Source organism: Ruditapes philippinarum, unplaced genomic scaffold (assembly GCF_026571515.1).
Source record: "Ruditapes philippinarum isolate M1 unplaced genomic scaffold, ASM2657151v2 ctg753_1_1_1_1, whole genome shotgun sequence".
Classification (NCBI taxonomy): Eukaryota; Metazoa; Mollusca; class Bivalvia; order Venerida; family Veneridae; genus Ruditapes; species Ruditapes philippinarum.
This window is the reverse complement of record NW_026854157.1, coordinates 7769-30217: the sequence shown is the minus strand read 5'-3', so window position 1 is coordinate 30217 and position 22449 is coordinate 7769. Positions and strand designations below refer to the sequence as shown.

The 22449-nt window shown below is 32.9% G+C and overlaps 2 protein-coding genes across 2 annotated transcripts; one reads left to right on the top strand and one right to left on the bottom strand.

Moving 5' to 3' along the window:
• The first annotated feature begins 8729 nt into the window (after positions 1 to 8729).
• LOC132739178 (uncharacterized) lies at positions 8730 to 13448 on the top strand. The gene is made up of 6 exons (XM_060726831.1): positions 8730 to 8887; positions 10860 to 10931; positions 11720 to 11762; positions 11996 to 12112; positions 12545 to 12577; positions 13079 to 13448. The coding sequence occupies exons 1-6, from the start codon at positions 8855 to 8857 to the stop codon at positions 13354 to 13356; spliced, it is 576 nt and encodes a 191-aa protein (XP_060582814.1). The 5' UTR covers positions 8730 to 8854; the 3' UTR covers positions 13357 to 13448.
• Positions 13449 to 15971: 2523 nt separating this feature from the next.
• Positions 15972 to 21312, bottom strand: LOC132739171 (uncharacterized). Its single transcript, XM_060726823.1, has 6 exons — positions 21167 to 21312; positions 20334 to 20417; positions 19574 to 19628; positions 18997 to 19110; positions 18372 to 18404; positions 15972 to 16353 (listed from the first exon to the last, which is right to left on the bottom strand). Exons 1-6 carry the CDS (start codon positions 21206 to 21208, stop codon positions 16082 to 16084), a joined length of 600 nt encoding a protein of 199 aa, XP_060582806.1. The 5' UTR covers positions 21209 to 21312; the 3' UTR covers positions 15972 to 16081.
• Positions 21313 to 22449: the final 1137 nt, after the last annotated feature.

Below are 22449 nucleotides of genomic sequence, written 5' to 3'. Positions count from 1 at the left end.
AAATTAATTATATTGATAGAATCTAATTATCAACCGCTGCCTTATGGGGTCAAAATCATTTGTTTTATTCATATTTTTGTTGCTGTTTGCTGTTGAGATATAGATAAAACATGCATTGTAATAGATTGGAATGAAAAATAAGAACGCTGAAATTACATGTAGATCTAATTATAGAAATTCAATAGTTCGTTATTTTATTCCATGATTAAGATGCTAACGAGTAAACTATGTTTATTTCACTATTAAGTTATTCAATAGGGCGTGGAACAGACGCAAATACATACGTAGGTAAAAAACATTATATGTACAAATACATATATATGAGCCGCGTCACGACAAAACCCAACATATATATAATGCGTTTGCGACCAGCATGGATCCAGACCAGCCTGCGCATCCGCGCAGTCTGATCATCCATGCTGTTCGCTTACAAACCCTATAAAAAGTAGAGAAACTGATAGCGAACAGCATGGATCCTGACCAGACTGCGCGGATGCGCAGGCTGGTCTGGATCCATGCTGGTCGCAAACCCAATATGTTGGTTTTGTCGTGACGCGGCTCATATGTAGATTGGGTCGATATTTAATAAATTTATTTATTTTATCTTTTTACAGTCATGATGTATCTAGATGTTTGTTTAGTTCATAAATTGAAATACTGACAATGTTAATACTGTGATATCTTTATTTTTGTAAACTTTAGTATTATTAAACTTAAGGTCCCACGTCAGTCGCAAATGTTCGACCTTTTCCGTCGAACTTCGGATAAGAACATTAAAATTATTGATCATTGAAATGTTCCAGATGCTCCTACGAATGTACCTTTGATACGTTCAACAATTGACGTTACGTAAGTTACCCGAACTTTTCAAATGTCAACAAACTTTCTACGCCTTCGTTAAATTTGTCTTTTAACTCAAAGGTTCAGTATATGAATACAAGATATGTTCGGTTCACACTATGCCAGTGTCCTTCCTTTTAACCCTTCACGAATTGTTTGTTTATGTTTCAAAAAGCTGATTCAGCAATTCTAAAAGAAAAGAAAAATGTTGAAAGGTTCAAATAGTGTACGGGAATATGATGCAGAAAATAACTATTTCCTTTCTCCTTTGGCATTGTCAAATTGTCATTTCTTTAAGATAAATTTTAAGCATTTTTCTTGTTTGTCTGTATGTGTTTAGCAGTTTATAGTCAGCGGCAAGTATTTAAAATGGAAAAGAAAGACTAATTTTCTTTATAGAGAGTTTGATATTTCAGAACGGAACATTTGAAATAAGTAAGAAAATAATTGAAAATGTTGCGTATTTTCTGTTTCTTTCTTTCTTGAACTAACGTTACCACTGACATATAAAAGACAATTTAAATACCTTAAATACCAGTAAGTGACTTCTTGAATTACATACAGTGCATAACATTGGGAGATGTAAATTTGCATAAAATTTAGGATGTTTTGCTTATTACATACGGACATTTCTGATTAAAGAAACATTGTTTGATAACATTGGCTATAGAGCCCATCAGTCATTTCCAATTATTCCATTGCATACATTTCAAAATTTATTTGAGTTTAATCAACTCTAAAGTTTTATTTTATGCAATTATTCGAAATTTAATTGTGACATTGCCTGTTCACAAACTTCGATAGTTCTATCCTATTTTTTAACCTTGACAAGAAACATGAAAGATAACATTTTTTAACTCGTTTGTTAAAATATAAAGTCACGTACTTCGATAGTTCTATCTTTTAACCTTAATAAAATCCTACAAAAATCTTTTTTCTTTTAATCAAATATGCACTGGCGTCAAAATTCGGAACACCAGTCCTGTATAATGGATGATTTAATCTTTTACCGAGAAGAGGGGACATATAGTTTGAAGTTGTGAATATCTTGGAAGCTGAACTTAGTTTACTACAATATTGAAATACAAACAAGCTGCTTATTGTAGAAATTGATCCTCAAATTTCGGATAGATAGTATCTATAGAAAGCTCAGAAGGAATGCAATAAGAGCGTTTTGCGGATTGATTGATTGATTGATTGATTGGTTGATTGATTGATTGATTGATTGATTGATTGATTGATTGATTGATTGAGTGATCGATCGATCGATCGATCGATCGATCGATCGGTTAATTATTAAATGCCATGTGCATTTATTAGTGAAGGAATAATTTCTGAGTTATGTTAAAAAACTGTTTCAGAATTAAACTGTAACAAGTTCATTTTCTTATACAATGTACAAGTAATTCCTTACATATTTTGTTATTTTAAACATAAATCGTCATTCAAACTTCACCATTAAACTAGAATTTGCGTAGAAAGGAAAGAATACATGGAAAATTAGTACTCTATCTGTTCTATATAAATTATGTCTATATAAATGTAGCAGTGACCTTGAACACAAATTATAGTGACCTGGTGACCAAATTGTCCTCGGAAAATGAATAAATAAGGACAAGGACAATTGCCATTAATGTGTGGTTATTTTGCCATGTCGTTAATTTAATCAAAATGAATGTTTCATCAAATTCATCTTTGGGGAGTTTTCTGTGATGAATTTCATAGCAGTTTCGTTTCGGAGCGTCGAGTTTATTTCATCAGCTGAAAAGAGCTCCAGTGAGGTCGAAAAAGACTAAAAACATAGACTCTGCCAATCTTAAATTGATCGGTTTGTGCATTTGAAACGGAAAAGTATGAAATATATAAAGCAATATACCTAGCATTGAATAAAAAAGGATATTTCGTATAGGATATCGAGCGGGAACTACATGTAAGCTATGAGTATAAAGTTTCTGCCTTAATGAAACATGCCATGCCCCTGACATGCCCCTGACAGGACTTGAACCCACACAACCAACAATCCTTAGATTCGGATGAAAATGTTTACACTTGTACTGACGCCTATTAGCTCATGGTGAGCTATTGCGGTGGGCAGTTTTCCGACGCCCGTCGTCGTTAACAATTTACTTTAAACCAACATCATCTGATACACATAAGGCCAATCTTGTCTAAACTTTGCAGGAATTCCCTTGCATAAAGCTCTCCCTAAGTTGTATAAAGAGTTTAATTCCATGCAGAAATCTGGTTGCCATCCAAATCTACATAGGTTAGAGTTCTCCAAGTCTACAAAGGCTAGAAGTTAGATTTTTGGCATGAAAAATTGCCTATTAGACCTGTATAAATAGGTAATGACGGGAAAGTTATCTGCACATATAAGATTTGGAATAATGTATATGTGTCTCTATATATATAGGAGTTATAGCATAGAAGGACAAATAAATATGTAGAATTCTAAATATGTATACATGTAAACCTGTAAAATATCTACATCTATACTATTTCGCCTCTAGCTTAAAATGGTTAAATGATTTACTTTTATCATTTTATCAATGACAAATTACTATTATGAAATACTATCGCATTTAATTTTAATTAAATAATAAAATGTCCCCGAGCAGTTTAAATTGACCCCGTAAGGTCAAGCATCAAAACTACAATGATATTTACCACTAACAGTTATTTAATATACAATTCCCATAGTAGACAAATAAAAGAAAAATGTTGTTGATATCACCCTTTTTAGTTTCATTGCAAAGAAACACAAATACCCATCTCATAATAATAACTCGACCTTCATACATGTCAATACCACTTGCATTTTGTTTTACCTTAAGGAAGGTCCAGCTGCAAATAGTAATGTACAAAGAGTCGTCATTGCGCCCGTATATGGTTAAGTGGTGATAATTTCCACAGGAATGCATATCGTACCGAAATGTAGGGTCACTATACAGTAACCAGGTTAATATTGTGAAACAAAAACGTACAATCACATGTGACAATAATGTAAATGTTAGGTCCTAGATAAGAGCTGTCATACTTACAGCTAATGACCTAGTTATCTAGCTTTTAATCTGTTTCTTTTTACTAGGAGCTCACACACCCTAGTTCCCTTTCTCGAAGTCCTAGCTTTTTTCAGCAGCTGATATTTAGGATTGCTGAGTGATGAGTGGAAGATCAACATACAAGTTAGATGTGTTTTCTACAAACTTATCCGCCCGACGTTCTGAAGATCTTCAGCTAATGTCAATTAAACCTTTCTACGACTAGCACGATCCTTCGGTGCGGGGTTTGGGTTAAGGAGGGCAAACGGTTGTCTCATCATATTCTTTGAACTTATACGCAAAGCATGTTCTAACATTGGTGGATTGGTCTAACAGCAAAAGTGTGTTTTAGTAAAAAACCTTGGACACCTGGAGACTGCCGTTGTTTCAGTCTTCTGCTTAGTTCTTGTTTATTATATCAACATTTGCAATGTTTTATTTAAGATGTCAAATGATACAAGAATAAAAATAAGAATAAAAATAATGTTTTAGAATTATAAGTAAGAACAATATCACATTTTAAACGTCGGTATAGACTTAAGACACTTAATACAACAATGATTAAATGATAGAAATGAAAAGAAAAAGAAAGAAATGTTAAAGGGACGTTATGAATTATATAAAATTAATGATTCGTGTTTATATGGTCATTTCGCCTGTTTAATTTGTTTAAGTTGCAGCTAGGTCGGTCAGACTACAGGTTGGATAAAGGTGAAAAGTAATACTGTCAAGAAATAAAGTTCAGATTATCTATCAAAACATTTACTAGGCTGAGGGCCTGTTTATAAGTAACATATAAAGTTTATTGCAAAACAGTACTATATGCTAATGAAAATGTTATATATCGGTTCATAAATTTATACAAAACTGCTTATTGACATAAAACATGCTTGTCTCATCAGCAACATGCCGGCATGTTTCATCATCACGACTGATCAGATAGATAGTTTCATACTGTCACGTACAAAAGACTCAAATTTTGATTTAAATTCCAGTCAAAGTACGGGTACATTATTATTTGTTGTTGTTGTTGTTGTTTTTTTTTTGTTTTTTTGTTTTTTTTACAACATAATATTGATGATGAGTATAATAAAATTTCATGAGTCTGCCTCAGAATATTATTTCTGTATATACTAGTATATAGGTCCATTGGTCCGGGTGTTATGTTATATTATAGCATAAAATCGGCTATTTTCCCCTCTTTTGCCCATGTTATAACGGGACCAAAACCATGTGTTAACATAGTCACGCGCTCTTGTTATAGCCCGGTTTCATCTATGCGCAATACATACAGGGCCCAGTAAACAAACAAACAAAAATGACGATTTGGCCTGTTTTGCCAAAGAGTCATTGCCGCTCTTGTTATATTGAAATGTATTGATTCGAGGGCCTCAGTCGCATATTCAAGTAACTATGCCGGAAAAACGCGCGTATAGACATAGGTGCTAATCTTGGTTGTCGCCCTTTCTAGTTGTCAATGTAAACAAATACAGTAGAATCTACCTGTCATTCAGTTTAAACACTCCGATTAACTTACAAAAAAAACTAGATAACACAAAATTAATATGAGAAACTGTTTTTTATTTATGTTAATGTTGATAAATGCTCATTATATTTCTTTAAGAGAATAATGCTTAGTGCCTGATTTTTTTTATAAACTTGTTTGCTTGAAAAAAAACCCGATTCTGATGTCACTGATCTTTTTTCTACCGTCAATCTGAAATCATTCTAAGAATTTCTGAGGGTCATGTTTTGTCTTGGGTAGAGGGTAGAGTAACGTAACGTTTTATTTTCTTCTTGAGATAACGTAAATCTCCAAAGGCCAAGCTTTGTTAAATCAATTAAAATTCAAAATTTCGTTTGGTTCCGAGAATTTTCCAAGTTGTTGGCCCCGGAAAAATGAAACGGATACGTAAAAACATAGAATTGGATAAATACCGTCCAAGCACAAGAATTTAATGTAATTGTGTTTTGTTAAACTATATATCACGAATTTGTTTGAAAATGTTATGCTATAATAGCGTCAACGCACGTTTATTTCGTGTTATAAAGTCTGCAGAGTCCCTCGGAACTGTTGGAGCCCTCGCCCTACCGGGCTCGGGCACCAACCGTTCCTCGGGACTCTGCAGACGTTATAACACGGAAAAACGTGCGTTAACCCTATATTATTTATTGTCGTTATTTGTAAATAGTCATACACACTATGATAAAATACTCTACTCACTTAACAAAAGATGTATATTCAATGTGTGTAATTTAATCTATTGTCATTCAAATTAAAGGTTAGAGAAGGGATCTATCAAATTAAATAGTGACTTGCTTTAAAATGAATAACGGGAGTTCAAATGTGTCAAAGGGAGATCACTAAGTCTTATCGCCAACAAACAAAAGTCAGTAGAGTAGCTGTTCTTGGTTATTTAATCACGGAATTAAATTGGACAACTATTCATTCATTCATTCATTCATTCATTCATTCATTCATTCATTCATTCATTCATTCATTCATTCACTGACTCACTTTCATTCATTCATTTTCATTCATTCTCTCATTCACTCACTCACTCACTCACTCACTCACTCACTCACTCACTCACTCACTCACTCACTCACTCAATCACTCACTCACTCACTCACTCACTCACTCACTCACTTTCATTCATTCATTCATTCATTCATTCATTCATTCATTCATTTATTTTTTTTTCATTTATTCATTCATTCACAAATTTAAGGCCATGATATATTTCTGTATTATTTGATACTAATTAACATACGGAAACACCAAAGAATTGAACTTTGTGGGTTTGGGTCTTTAATTTTTTAAAATTTGGGAATTAACAAGTTTTTGTAACTTAACTCGGCCACCAAAAATTTTTATTTCCCGATCCTACCCCCCCTTTAAAAAAAAATTGTCACCAAGTTTCACCAAACGCATCTTCAAATCTAAAAAAGTCGGCCAAAAGTAAAAAGGTTTTTTCTTCAATTTGTAAAGTAAAAATAGGCCAGATTGAATCTAAGAATTTCCCAACCAATGCACTCGCCCCAACTAAAACATTTGAGTGATTTTTTTCACGCAAACAGGGAAATCTACAAATGCTCAATGGTGGGGGGGGTACCGATTTGTTTCAGTTTATATATTTATTTTCATCAGGTAAAAATCCTGGAGTTTTAACCCAAAAAGTACCTGACGTTTTAAAAGTCCCTTTTTTAAACATTTTGAGAACAATGCTTTTCTTCAATAAATGACATTATCGCTATTACGCCATTAATAAATACACATAGACAAGTAGTTTTCTTTGACAGTAATATTTATCAGGTTTAACATTTATCCCATATCCTCTCCAGACAAAATACAAGGACCAACGCATTTTCCCGAAACATGATACATGTATATGTTAATTATTCAAACACCGAGTCCCTTGTGGCTTACGGACCCGAGCACCGTTTAACCCTATACATAATCCTGAGAGGCGTCAAAAGTACGGAAGATCTGTAGGGACATTTCAACTTCATGAAATCCCGATTTTATCTTCATGAATTCCCGATTTTAACTTAACGAATTCACGATTTCAACTTTATGAATTAACGATTACAACTTCACGAATTCACGATTTAAACTTCACGAATTCAACTTCGTGAATTCACGATTTCAACTTCACGAATTCACGATTTCAACTTCATGAATTCACGATTTTAACTTCAACCTCACGAAAATTCACGAAGTTGAATCAATGAAATTGAAATCGTGAATTCGCGATGTTAAAATCATAAATTCTTGAAGTTAAAATCGGGAATTTAGGAAGTTGAAATCGAGAATTTGGGATGTTGAAATCCTGAATTCACTAAGTTGAGTTTGTGAAGTTGAAACCGTGAATTTATGAAGTTGAAATCGTGAATTCCGAATGTTGAAAACGTGAATTTACGAAGTTAAAATTGTCAATTTATGAAGATGAAATCGGGAATTCGTGAAGTTGAAATAGCCTACAAAAGGGTTCGAATGCATATATTTGCTCCATCAGGTGAGCTGGTAAGTAATGGGCGTGATCATTAACGGTGACCAAATGTTACCGTAAACAAATGTCACATGATCACCCAACCTACACATGGTACTTTCAAAACTAGTTATGGATGTCCCTCAAAAGCAAACAAAAGTATTTGTTTTAAATGTTATATTTTTAAATGCATATGCTGTAAAGACGTCTCTATTCCTTTATCTTTATTTGATTCAATATCTATTTAAGGTAGCTGGTATTTTGTGTGTGCTTTTAACAATCAAGGATTATACTGAGAAAAATAACTTAAGAAATCATTCTTGACAGTTTTCGCAAATATTACAACATGAAGGACAACTCCTGCCAAAATTCATAAGTTTTGCTAACAGCCGTCTGTTGCCGCTGATCTTTGAACGTGTCACGTATGTTATTTTGACATCAATATTCATTTCCCAAAACTGCCATCCAAGTTTTGATGTATCTAAATTTACTTAATTAAAATATGTCTATAGAAATGATGTTCATTTTTGTAAACATTTTAGCTTTCTTCATTTTTCCCCAGTCCATTACTTAACGCATGACTCATATAACACATTATGTCAAACACATATGTGCTTCTTTCAGTCAGACCATAATACGTGGTCTCTTTAAGATTAATAGCATCTAAAACGCTGCCTCATTTTCACAATTTAATTCTTTTTAATGGACTATAAACATATACATGTAATTATATCAAAAAATATATTTGAAATTCTTGACAGAAAGGTGATATGTAATTAAAATCTTTCTGACCAAAACTTGTTTTATGATATATTCAATGTATTTCAAATATGGTAACATCTGTCAATGACAAATATCAAGTTTTAATTCTGGAAACCAATTTCGCTTGTTATTTAAGAAGATTCGCATGAAAGCGGCTCTTGTGAAACAGTGTTACAATTGTATCTCCTTTGATAAGATCAACATAAATCTCTGCAAAGAATGGACAGATTACTTTTGACTTTGTTGGCGATTGTGAGTAAACTCTTTATTTCTAATGAAATTTTTGGTTTAAATATCTTAATGATTCTTATCTTGATAATTTCGAAACTGTTTTTGATAATTTTAAATCAATTTAAATTCTTGTTTGTTGCAAATCGTTATATTTATCGAATATTTATAACCGTTATTGTTGTTGAATGTTACAAGTCCCCACTTTTCAGTCGAATCATGTCCTCATTTTGTTAATCAATTTATGTCCTCACATTTCGACCAACAACAATAGGTAGTTCTGGTAAGATATTGTTTATTGTGCGTATTGAACTTAGGAACAGTTTATTAGTAGACAAATGTCTAGTTTAGTAAATACATTTCAAGGATTTGAAGGCTAGTCGGACTGTGATGTGGTCACGTGAGTCTGCCAATTTCGCTGCTCTCTTGTTTAACTGGTCAAATGGTAATAAACTTTTTGGTCTACGAACACCGCTTTACTGCCTATAATGATCGGTCTACTTACCTTAGTCTTCTATCAAAGTCAACAAATTACAAGTCTCGGTTTACAAAACTAAGTTTGCAATTCACGAACCTGTTTTTGAATAACAGTTTACAGTTCTTAGTGTTTGCACATCTTTTTTTCCCCTTCACACTCTGGGGTCTAGTATTCCGTAGCTACAAAAATATTTTTAGCTACAAAAACATTACTTAATTACTTAGCAATTAAAAAGTCAGCTGCGTCAACACGCGGTCATTTTTGTTGCTCACCAAATTATGTTAATCCTTTGATATTGTACGTATAGTTTATCCTTAAATTAAGTACAAAAAGTAAATAGTACTTTAATGTCAAATTATATGAACTATTGAATTAAAGTTCACCAATAAACTAGTACATGTATTTCTGAACATGGTACCGGTTTGAGCCAACTATTAACTATCATGCATATAAAATATCGAATTTTGCTGAGCCAAGCTAGAAACTAATGGAGCATTCCCAAAACAACAAAACCATATGTCCTTAATAGTTCCTATCACTTACAACATTTACATGTCATCACATTGAAGTATTTATATTTAAAAACAATGAATTGTCATAAATCTTATAGCTGTAAATTGATTGGTTCACATGCAACATGTTTAGGTAGAACTCACCAGAAATCTTTTTTCATATAACATCAGAAGATGCTTTAAACAACTGAATGAACCGTTTCTAAATAAATATACATGTAATTGTATTTGTTCAATTCGTTTAAGTTTGTACAGAATTTAAGTTCGATTGAGTTTGATGTTTTAAGCTTTTTTAAACAATGACTTTTGAATCTTTAATCCGTTCCTGGAACTTAGAACCAGTCAGTACTTATAGCAATGAGTGCAAAGTTTCTTACTCAAGAAAATAACGGTCGGCCCTAGTTACGCGTAAAACAGCTAGGCCTTTCGCCACCCTTGGCGTGTAATATATGTATAAGACCTAGTTTAAAAGATTGTATATTAATAAAGCTACTAAGGGGCGTCCTTGGCCGAGTGGTAAAGGTTGTTGACCCTCATCGCAATCCCGACAAGGAGCTATCCAGCTAGCTCATTGAACGTCAGTGGTTCCACTAAGGTGCCAATTTGTGCCTGAAATAATGCACGGAACTACGTCTGAGGTCTTCCTTCACCAAGTTTGATTTTCTTGAAATATTATGTGTAATTTCTGTGTATATAACATTACGTGAAATTTGTTTATACATGACATAATTTTAACAAAATTTTTAATGTGAACAAGTTTTAGTTTTCAAGAAGATAAATGATTCTTTAATATAAACAGATAGGCCTGTTCCAATTTGTTCTGTTCTTTGCTCTCCTGTTCTCTCTAGTCTGTTCTTCTAAGTTTTGTTCTGTACTGGTAATGTCTGACCTGTACTAGGCTTGTCCGATCTGGTCCGGTTCGGTTGGCCTGTCTGGTCTGATCTGGTTGTATGATTTCATATGATTTCATATGATTATGATTAAGCCTTTGTCAAATTATTTAAAGATGACGTTTGTGGCGGTAGCTGTTTCTGACAATGGATGTGGACCCCGGAAAACATGTACATCGGATAGTCAAGTAAGTTCATTCGGATCATAGGATTTTTTCCACTATCAAAAACAAAAGGTATTTTTGAAATTAATAATTTTAAATAAATAGCATTGGAGAGTTACATAATGGATAAATAATTAACAAATTAATCATTCTAATTAATATCATATTAAAGATTAGGATTAATTAAGTCTTTGATCGTTTCATTTATATATTATAACACATTACAAACGTGTTTTTCTTTGAGATGAGTTTTATATTACCAATCTTATTTATTTCAATTGATACATGATTAAAAGTTTGACTTAAAGAACCCTTCAAAGAGAACGTTGAGAATATTTTTACAGCACTGACTAACTGAAATATTATCTCCTACATACCATGTTGTGATAACGCTTTCAATGAAAATTGAGGCCTTTCTGAACTACCCTCTTATCCCTTTGAACGAACTGAAATCTCTCCTTCTTTAAGGTAAAGGCAAATTCGGTGACACCTCGTAAGATATCGTATAGAAAAAGATATCTACATGATTATATATGACAAACATACACAATTATAAACTGATGCCAAAGGAGATGGTGCAATTTTAGGTTGGTCACTTGTTTGACAAATTTATCACGTCGGCAACCATACCCGCACTTCAGCAACAACTCCGCCTGAATCTCTACACCCAACCATTACACACCCGTCCCTACCAAAATAGATCCAAACAGACCGTTAAATTTTGCTTTGCAGTAAGAATTAATTAAATCAACTTAATTTTCACATAACGTTTACACTGATGAAGCAATCACTAGGGCAATGTATCTTTTCAGTGTCCTTCCAAGTGGACTTGTCTTGGTGGCTATTGTTATAAATGTAAGTACATAATTTGCTTGATCACACTGTCTGTTATGGTCTGTCTGAAGCAAGAAAGCAATTCAAACTGACGATGTTCCCCAAATAACTGATTAAATAGATTTAGCTTTCAAAAATGATAATTTATTTTTCAATTCCTTGATTATCTTATCAAAGATATAGCTATTCCTAACACCACGAAATGCTGTAAATGACATATGCTTTGACTTCGCATTAAAGCCTCAATATTACAGGTGGGTGCCAGAACAATGCAACTCAATGCTACCTTGACGGCAACAGCTGGGCATGTAACTGTACTGGTACAGGTGGCTATTATGGAACCGACTGTAAGTGTCCACCTGAAAGCACAGGTAAATATTTGCACATATCATTCTGATTGCGTCACTCTTTTACAGTGCGTCATAACTTGAATTGGCCATACTCGTATAAAAGTTTCCACAATTAACGTTTATAATTTACCTAAATGTTGTCGGTTCTGTAACTTTTAATAATTATAAATAATCAATATTATAATAATACGCATGTAACCAGCGGATTCGCATTTCCGGAACTAGTAGTAAGACGTGTGTATACTTTACTTACTGACCATAGTGCAACTGTGACTTAAATCCTTACAACTTTACAAAAGCTTGGCACTCTGCACAAAATATTTTGGTTATTTCGGGTTGTGTCAAGGGTAGGTTATCCGGCGTATCTTTTCATTAGTTTACAGGTATGTTTTATAAATCTACATCGATATACGATCATTCATTTCCAAAACATTTCCTCTGTTTTCATTTCAGAACCATGTACAGACAGATATTCTATGTACAGTAGTACGTATTAAATTACATTAATTATCAAAACCCGTCTATTGTTATTTTTGTTTTAAACCTTGGTAGTAAGCGCTGCACGGAGTCGGATGTCATTTTTGAAGAATATTTTGTAAATAGAGGGCAATTTTGCCTGGCAATTAAAAGAAGTTTGTCATTTTTTATAAGATACAAATTAATGTAGGTTCCGTTGTCGATCTTTGTCCAAAATACGTTTGTTAACTAAATGAAAAGATTGTTTGGCTAGAAAAAAACTCATACGACACATAAATTTTGATGAAACCTGGGACATAATTTAAGAGATGTAAAAATTGAATGAAAAAACACTTTTGTGTTTTTAAGTTTTAATCTATATGTAAAGAAAAAAATCGTTAGAATATACATTACATGTGTAGGTTTTGGTAGCACCACAATATTAGAAAAATACTTTAGTAAATACATGTATTACAACTGTACATTGTCTCTTCTGTAAAGCAATCATTTGTCTATTCTGTTATATAATAGCTTGCCAAGAGTTCTCTGGTTCGTTCACGGAACTACCTGGTCGTAGACTACATATAGAAACAGGAGACGGACTTCCGGTCGTGTATGACGGGTACGAAACCAGCTACGACAATTGCAGAAATTTATGTTTACAATATGATTGCCATTTACATGTGTACGGGGCAGACGACTGCGTGATTATTGACAAGGACCACTCCATGCCGCTCGATCATATCATGTTCAGATTTAGGGAGGCGGGCGATTATTCGATATATGTTAGAGAATGTAATGTTTGCTAAACTGTAAAAGAAGCTGAATGGACTTAAAGTTGCACGCCTGTAGATGATTTAAAAATTTCTAAAAATAAATCTAATAAAGTATCATTATGTGAGCAGTTTATGACTTGTTTGAATATTCCCGACCTGTGCGGTTTTCAGCATTTTTTAGGACGAATTTGACCGAATTTTTCTATTCTGATTACCACATTTATATCCCATTTATAAGGGAGCTTATGTTTACTAATTAAGACACAATTATAATGTAGCTTTTGGAGACGGTTGATGTCATAACTTTGTTTCAAAATGTCTTTGTAAAGTCGAACATTGTTTGATAGAATTAGGTAATTTGTTCCTAACGTCGATACTGAAATAAGAAAAAGAATCCTTTAAGTATACTTTTCAGAACAAGATCCTTATTAGCGATTGAGCTTAAATTATGTAATTCATTGTGAGAGAAACCACATTTGAATTGAAGCGTAGATGGATTTCGTAAGCATGATGTCCATTAAAAAGTACCATAAGTTAATTCTAATTTATATTCTAAATAAACAAAAAAGTTTTACTAGTTACTATAGCACAAAAACCCTTAAAATTGTTTCGCTGAACGGTTCTTAGCGTTATTCCTTCTTGCTGATGAGTGTATGTCGATGTTATCATTAAATAGAATCGAACGGCTGATGACGTTACTCAAATTTAAAAAACATTCAAATCTTTTAAGGAAAAGCATATTACTTTGTCTTTAGTATGATTATTCGAATATAGTTTGTTCTTCTAACAATAATTCAAGCATCAAGGCACATGAAAATAATTATGACGTTTTACTTTGTGTTTCATTTATTAGGATTCAGTCTGTCTTACCTAGCGTTCGACTGTTATATTAATCTTTATGCAAACAAAGGCTCAAGTTATCGTCCTGGGACAGTACGCTCTGTACTTTGGCAAAAATGCCCACAGACAAAGAGTGTGAAATATATCTCCAATATTAAAAGCATATAAAACGTTTCTGAAACGTTCATGTTTTGCAAAATTAAAATACATGTAATTCTGTTATATACATAGAATAATGCAATTTCCACGGGAGGTGATCGAAAAACGTAGAATGAAGACCGTCAGGGAGAAGTGGAAAGATCATGGCTTGCATATGATAGGCTGTTCATCGACGGTAAACCTGTCCGGGAGTAGGGGTGCGCCGGAGGTGAGCTAGCTATCTTGTCATGAAACGTGCATGGGTTAACATCTGACAAAAAGGCTCATAAAGACTTTGTAGATATACGTTTTTGTATGAATCTTGGACAAAGTTTAGTAGTAATATTTCTTTAAATGGTATATTTCATTTAACTTTTATAGAAAATTTCAAAATAGGGGTGCGCGAAGATGCAGTGGTGGTTTTTTTGTATTTTAAAGAGCATTTAAAAGAAGGTATACAAATTATAAAAGATCACCATAATACAATCATTTGGCTTAAACTTGATCGTATTTTTATCAATACAAAAGAAGATATTTTTGTGTGTAGTGTATAAATATGAATTAATTCAGTTATCCAAATTTGTTAAAGAAGCACTTGCTTTGAGAAACAAATTGTTAAATGTTGAACGTTAGTAAGTTTGTAAATAAGTAAGTAAAGTCTTTATTTACTGAGGCTACACATTTGGTTTCCCAATCTTCCATGTGGGCCTCAAATATTAATGATTTCTATTACCATTATATTGACGTTATGCTTGTAAATATTATTGTATTATAGATGGCATATGTACAATGTACAAATCTTAATAAAAATAGAGAGCTTCTGTAAATGGACACAAAGTAAAAACATTAATTGACTACCGTTATCGGAGCTTAATATGCGTTTTGTGTCTTGAAGCATTGTTACTGTAGTGACTTCAATAATTTTTATGGCATAATCTATCATAACTTATGTGATCAATATCGGGACATTTATGGAACTTTATTACAAAATACCATATGTTCTTGATGAACAGCCATTGACAAAAATATCGGCAAACCTTAAGAAATAAATACGGATTTAACTCAATACAGGATTGGAGCAGTACCTCTAGACGCTTGCAGAAATCATTATCAGAAATAGACAAATTTATTTTCGCCGATTTTCAAATTTTTCATAATTATCATACATAAATCGGTGTGAAAAGATGAATTAGCCTTTTTAGACCTTTTTCATTCCGATGGGTTAGAAAACAAGATTTTAGCATTTTATCATTCAAGCGCCGTGTCCGGTATATACCGGAATACGGTATTTAGTGTGGTGCTCCAATCCTTTTTTAGTCTCACTCAATAAATACAGGTAATTGAAAAATATTTTCTTTTGATGTTTTTTTTGTGATGGGATAATTGAATTTCTTTTCTTATTTATTTATTTATTTTTTTTTTTTTATTTATTTATTTATTAATTAATTAATTAAATGTTTATTTTTAGTTCATTCATTTTTGTTTTTCAAAGGTCTGTAAAACTTGTGCAAATTCTCAAGACAATTATCTGGCACGGCCCCGTACATTATCAAATTTATCGGTTTAAATGTTGAGTCTCAAATTATTTGAATTTTGTCGTCTGCCTTGAGACGTCACATATGATGAGGTGAGAACGGAATGGTAAAAATCTAACAAAAGTAAAAGATGTATTTGAATAGTTTATTTTTCAATATATTATGTAATTGTACTCATAATATATTCTTCATAATTGTTGCGATTCTTTGTTTCCATTTTTTAAAGTCACGTGCGCGTTCGTTACTCAACACACGGCACACTGCCTAATATAAAAATTAACGTCAGCGGCATATTTAACATTTTTCATTAACGAAGATGCATCAAATTCACTAGTTTCACTAAAAACTTTACACATGTAATTTCCAAACGAAAAGAATCGACAGCTGCGCGCCTGACATTGCCCTTTACAATCGTCATATTGGGTTTCCATATTATACGCAATCACAAGCTCATTTCCGACGACGGCGTCCAGATTTTCAATTGTGTCAAACTCGTTCTGGTAGAATTCACTGCAGTCTGCAACAAATTCAATTATCAAAAATTAAGGTCACATAGCAATTTCAGATGAAAACAAGTTACGAGGAGTATTCAATAATTAGTGTCGGGCCTATAGTAAAATGAAAACTTTTGAAGCAACTACCATTTTTATTTTTTTAAACCTTCAAAGTAATCGCATTTGAACAAAATACAGAGTTTCAAACGTTTGATCCAATTTTGAAATGCTTTTTTATAGTCTTTTTGAGGTATACCCCTACACAACTGATGTAATGCTGAACCAGGTCCATTTCTTGTGCTGTAACGGCGACCCTGAAGGTATTTCTTTAATCTTGGAAACAGGAAGAAATCGCAGGGTGCCAAATCTGGCGAGTATGGTGGGTGATTAAGCACAGTTACACATTTGCTCTCCAAGAATTTCTTTACAATGTATGCCTTGTGTGGAGTAGCGTTGTCCTGGAGTAGAAACAGACCTCTCATACTAGTGTTTGGACGACGTTTGCTATAATATTTGTCAACTTTGTTTAACACTATTCGTTTGTAAAACTTTGCAGTAACGGTACGACCTTTTGGAATAGGAACTTGTGTCACTACACCATGTATACCAAAGAACATGGCATACATAACCTTCTTTGTGCTAGTCATTCTTTTAGCTAAACAGGGCCTACGGGTATGTTTGGTGGCCCATATCTTATTATTTACCTTCCGTGTGGGCTCAAAAAAGTGGAACCAGCTTTCGTCTCCAGTTACAATGTTAGAAAATTTACGATCGTTATATTTGGGAAACATTTTCAATAATTTCTTGGCACATATTACGCGCTCTTGCATTTGCTTTTCAGTCAATAAATGTGGTATCCATCTGGCTGTAATCTTCTTAACTTTGAGGTGCTTCTTTAGAATCGTAAATGTACTTCCCGTTGAAATGTCAGTATACTTAGCTATTTCAGAAACTGTATATCGAGCTTCTTTGTTAACGAGTCCTTGCACTTTTTTAATGTTGTTTTTGGTGACCACTGTGTGCTTTCTTCCCCTACCACTAGCATCGTTTAGTGACTCCGTTCCACTTTTAAACTTAACAATCCTTCTTTGAATTGTCCGTTTACTAGCCACAGATGGTCCATAAATACGACAAAGTTCTTTATGAATGGCTGCACCACTTAACCGAAATGTCATACGCGCTTTGATGTAAGCTCGAATTTCAACATTATTTACTGAATCTTTTCCAGCCATTTTTATACGCAGTTGATCGAATATTCAACATTCAACACTAACTTTCTTAAAACATGTGTGAATTGGGATACCTGTATGATACACCGTTGGAAAGATAAAAGTCGAAGCGTATCATAATGTAACTTTGCACGTGATTCACTAAATATACTTAGAGAAAAATGAGGCCCGTCACTAAATATTGAACGCTCCTCGTACTTAAGAATAGATCGGCTATCTCTAACTTTATTATGCTTAACTCGCCATTTATTTTAAACAACTGTGCTAGTCGGATTAATATAAAAAGTCGATTAAACAGGTTAACGTGACAACAATTGTTTACAAAACACTTGTATGCGCAGTAGGTCTGTAAGCGAATAGGCCAATGAGACATATTTGCAAGTGCGCATGCTCACTCATTATTATTATTATCATTATTATTATGTAAAATATCAAATGTACATTGTTCACATGGTTATATTCAAGAACACTTTTATGATTGTGTTTTAAGCTGTGTGCTTTTCAACAGGAAACAACGTACATGTACAATTCTATATAAAAAAAGAAATCATTAAAAGCTGCGAGGAGTTGGTACTGCGTCATATTTCGTTGACATCAATGACGAAGTAAAAAGTCAAATTATTTCAGCGCATAGCAACAATAATATTTAAAAAAAAAAAACAGAATTTAAATCTTCCGCCGTTATTAGAGCCTGAATCGCTAGTGAATTTATATAACGCACGAGTCATTATGTACAGTCCCTGTCCAAAAACATTTTGAAATAAATTTATTGGAAGTTAAAAAGATAAATAAATAAATGAATAAATGCTCACCTTTATAGAGCGCCCAATTGTCAACGCCACAATCTTGAAAGTTAAAGCAAAACACACATTTTAACACACCATGTTGTTTATTTGATTTGCCAATTTTGAAAACTAGATTATTTAATCAATTAATCAATCAGTCTGTTATCTTAATAGTCAGTCAACGTTCGTTCGTTCATTCATTCATTCATTCATTCATTCATTCATTCATTCATTCATTCATTCATTCATTCATTCATTCATTCATTCATTCATTCATTCATTCATTTATTCATTCAATAGTTCATTCATTTAATCAACCAATCAATTAATCGTTCATTCATTCATTCATTCATTCATTCAACCATTCATTCATTCATTCATTCAATCAATCAATCAATCAATCATTCATTCAATCATTCATTCATTCAATCAATCAATCTATCAATCAAATTCTATATCATTTTATCATTGATTCAACTTTTTTATTCATTCAATCAAACACTAAATCAACGTTTCAGTTCTATTTATTTTATTTATTCAATCAATCATTCATTCATTCATTCATTCATTCATCAAATCACTCATTCATTCATTCATTTAGTCATTCTTTTAGAAACTCGTAAAACTGTTAATTTTGAAAGTTAGAAATTACCGGTAGATTCAGGTGCACATTCACAATAATCGCCATAGTAGCCGGCCGAGTTTGAGCAATTGCAGGCCGCACTGTTACCGACCCTGTAGCACTCGTCCCTGTGGTTACATGCGCCTGAAATAAGTAACACACACAATATCTTTAACGGACTTGCCCATCATTCATTTTTGAACTAAACCATTCATTATTTTAGGGGGCAAAATAAAAATATGTACCGGTAGAATATCGAACAGTGCAGACCATGATCAGATAGCATTAATATGGCTGCAGATCTTGGCCTGCACAGGTCTTATGTGTGTACCAGCTAGCATGCTAAAGCAATTACTGAATTCTATACTGGAGCATACACATGTTTGTTAAGTTAGGTTCAACGCGAAAAGAGATGCAGAGATTACAAAGATGTGTCAGAAAAGTAGCCTTCTATGGGATGCGTAAAATTATGTGAATCGTGCAAAATTTAATTCATATCGAACGTTTATATTTTTAGATATATAAGTTGGTGACATAATGTACTGCAGAATATAGCCTGAATAACATATTAGTTATAACCCAAGCCGCTACATGCATATGTACTTACAATATAAGCATATTTTGTCGCCCGTAGGTCCTAAACAATATTTTGCTCCGGGACACTGAAAAGTAAATTATTCATTTAAACAATATAATACTTGTTATCATAATTAATCATTATCATAATATTATATTTTTATTATTATTATTATTATTATTATTATTATCAACAGTTTCAATATCACCATCATGATCGTCATGGTCATCGTCACTGTCATTATAATCATTAAAACAATCATCATCATAATCATCATCATCATAATCATCATCATTATCATCATTACAGCCATCATTATCATCATCAATACAATCATCGTCAACTTCATCATCATCATCATCGTCATCATCATCACCGCCATATTCATCATCATCATAGCAATCATCATCATATTTTTCGTTGCAGTCATCATTAACTTTTACTTCTTCTTCTTCATCATCATCATTATCATCATCATAATCATAACTATCATCGTTATCTTCATCATCGTCAGCAGCAGCTACAGAAACATTTAAAGTAGTAAAATATATCAGTCGCCCTTAACAATCTGGAACCGAAAGTGAATAGCCTTTGCCACCAGTATAAAGCCATATATCAATCAACATCTGTGCAGTCTGTGACAAGCTGTATACCATTTTGTATTCTGATGCTGAAATTTTTTCATCATTAATGGACTGTTCCAAATCCAAAACCGAGGATAAATACATGGTACAAATTAGCAGGTTTCGGGCTTAAATATCAGGAACTATTTTAAAAAGAAATAACTTACGTCAGAATCCAAAGAACAGGCTTGTATTGGTTTGTGACATTCTGCGTTTGATTGTTGTATGAAAACAACCGAGACTAGAAATAGCTGGAAGAAAAGATGATGAAGTGAATGTGACATTGTAATTTGGTTTAAATATATCTATTTATATCATGTTACAATACAATTACAACATACAGAAATTTTTTACAATATCATGATAAAGTGGATTGAACTGAAACCTTATTTCAATTGTTTATCATTCAAACTTTATTTTCTCAAGATCGTTTTTATTTTTACATATAAAAAATTATTGTCATACATTGTTTGTTATTTTGCCTGTTTATGTGCTCATTGATTTAAAATGAATTTACTGAACGGAATGAATTTCAAAAAAGTTTATCGTTTGTTTAAACCACACAACTTATCTAAAAAAATAACTTCTCAATGCACGAACCTACCGGCTAACCCGTTAATCCAACCAAACCAAAACCAACTGAACAAGTCATCCAAGTCAAGTAAAAAGAATCTAACATTAAACAAACTTTCGAAATAACAAGTTCACAAATTAGCAAACTAACCTACAAACCAGTTCAATAACTAATATGAAAACTAACAAACCAATTAACCAAGCAAAATTAATAATAAATATTGAAAAGCAGTTCATCTTCAAAATAACCAATAAACCAACCAATCAAATTACCGAACCCTCAAGCAACTTTTTGTCTCTTTTATAATAAGTAAATAAAAATTCTATTATCATCATCATCATCATCACATGACATTTATATTCATAATTGTTTCATTAACAAAATAGAAGTTTTCAAAACAAAACAAATGTTAAACTTGTTACTTACTATTGCCAAGACATGAAGATCGAGCTTGTGTATGCTAAGCATATCTTATATTTTATGCAACCTTTCCTGAAAGACTTCCTACAAGAGAATGATCATGTTAAATGTTAAAATAGAAAGCTACATGCCGATACACAATGACATATGTTACATGATTTTAATCATCTTCTCACTTCAAAAAGTTTCTTATCTAATTTCCTATCTGACAACTTTTAATTACAAACAATATATTCTAAAAAATCAATCATGGAGTGTCAAATAAAGTCTAGGTACCGTGATTGAATTTAATAACATATTTCTAGCATGAATATCTAACAGAACAGAACAGATATTAGCACGTATACATAATCGATATCAAAATAAAGATACAAAAATAGACACGTCAATTTTATTGTTGGTTTTGAATGTGCATTTGCATGTAGGGCTGGTCGTCATCAACAACAACAACAACAACAACCACAAATAAAGTTTAATAAGCCCCGATCTATAATGTTATCTAAATTCCCGTAAAAGATGAATAGTTAGAACATTAACGCTTTTTACTAATAATAACGTTTTTATCGGATGTTTGGGGGCGTCCGTGGCCGAGTGGTTAAGGTCGAACTTCGAACTACTTGCCCCTCACCATTTAGGGTTCGAAAACCGACATGGACTTTGGATTCTTTCATATGAGGAAGCTATCAAGCTAGGTGGTTCTATTCAGGTGCCTGTTCGTGCACGCAAAGGCACCTGAAGTCTTCTTTCACCAGTAAAGCTGGAACGTCGCCACATGACCTATACTGTGTCGGTGTGCTTAACAAACAAACAAATCCGAAGTTTGACGGAAACGGCCAAGAAGTTGCAATGGATTTAAAATTATGCCAGCGATTATTTAACAGTGAAATAACGTAAATAAAAAACTACTAAGTTCAAATCGACAATATAGCAAACTTTTGAACACGCCTTTCATGCGATTGTTGATAAAGTGGTGCAAATTGTTGTTAATGTGGGGCGAGTAGTTACGGAACGGAGCGAATGTTGGGTGGGTGTGCGGGATTCCGGGATCCGGAAATTATTTGCATGCGATTGAATGTACATGTATTATATTTTCATGATTGATGATAAGCTGTATATGCTTAAGTAAAAGTAAATATTTTGTTCTATTCTTTTCTATAAGGAAAAATAATAAACTAATTACTGTACACAGTATTGTGTTGATATTTGTGGTATTAATGGTGATGAAACGTAAAATATTTGATTATATCGAAAGTAGATTTAAACGTAAGATAGAGTTATACTTGAAATGC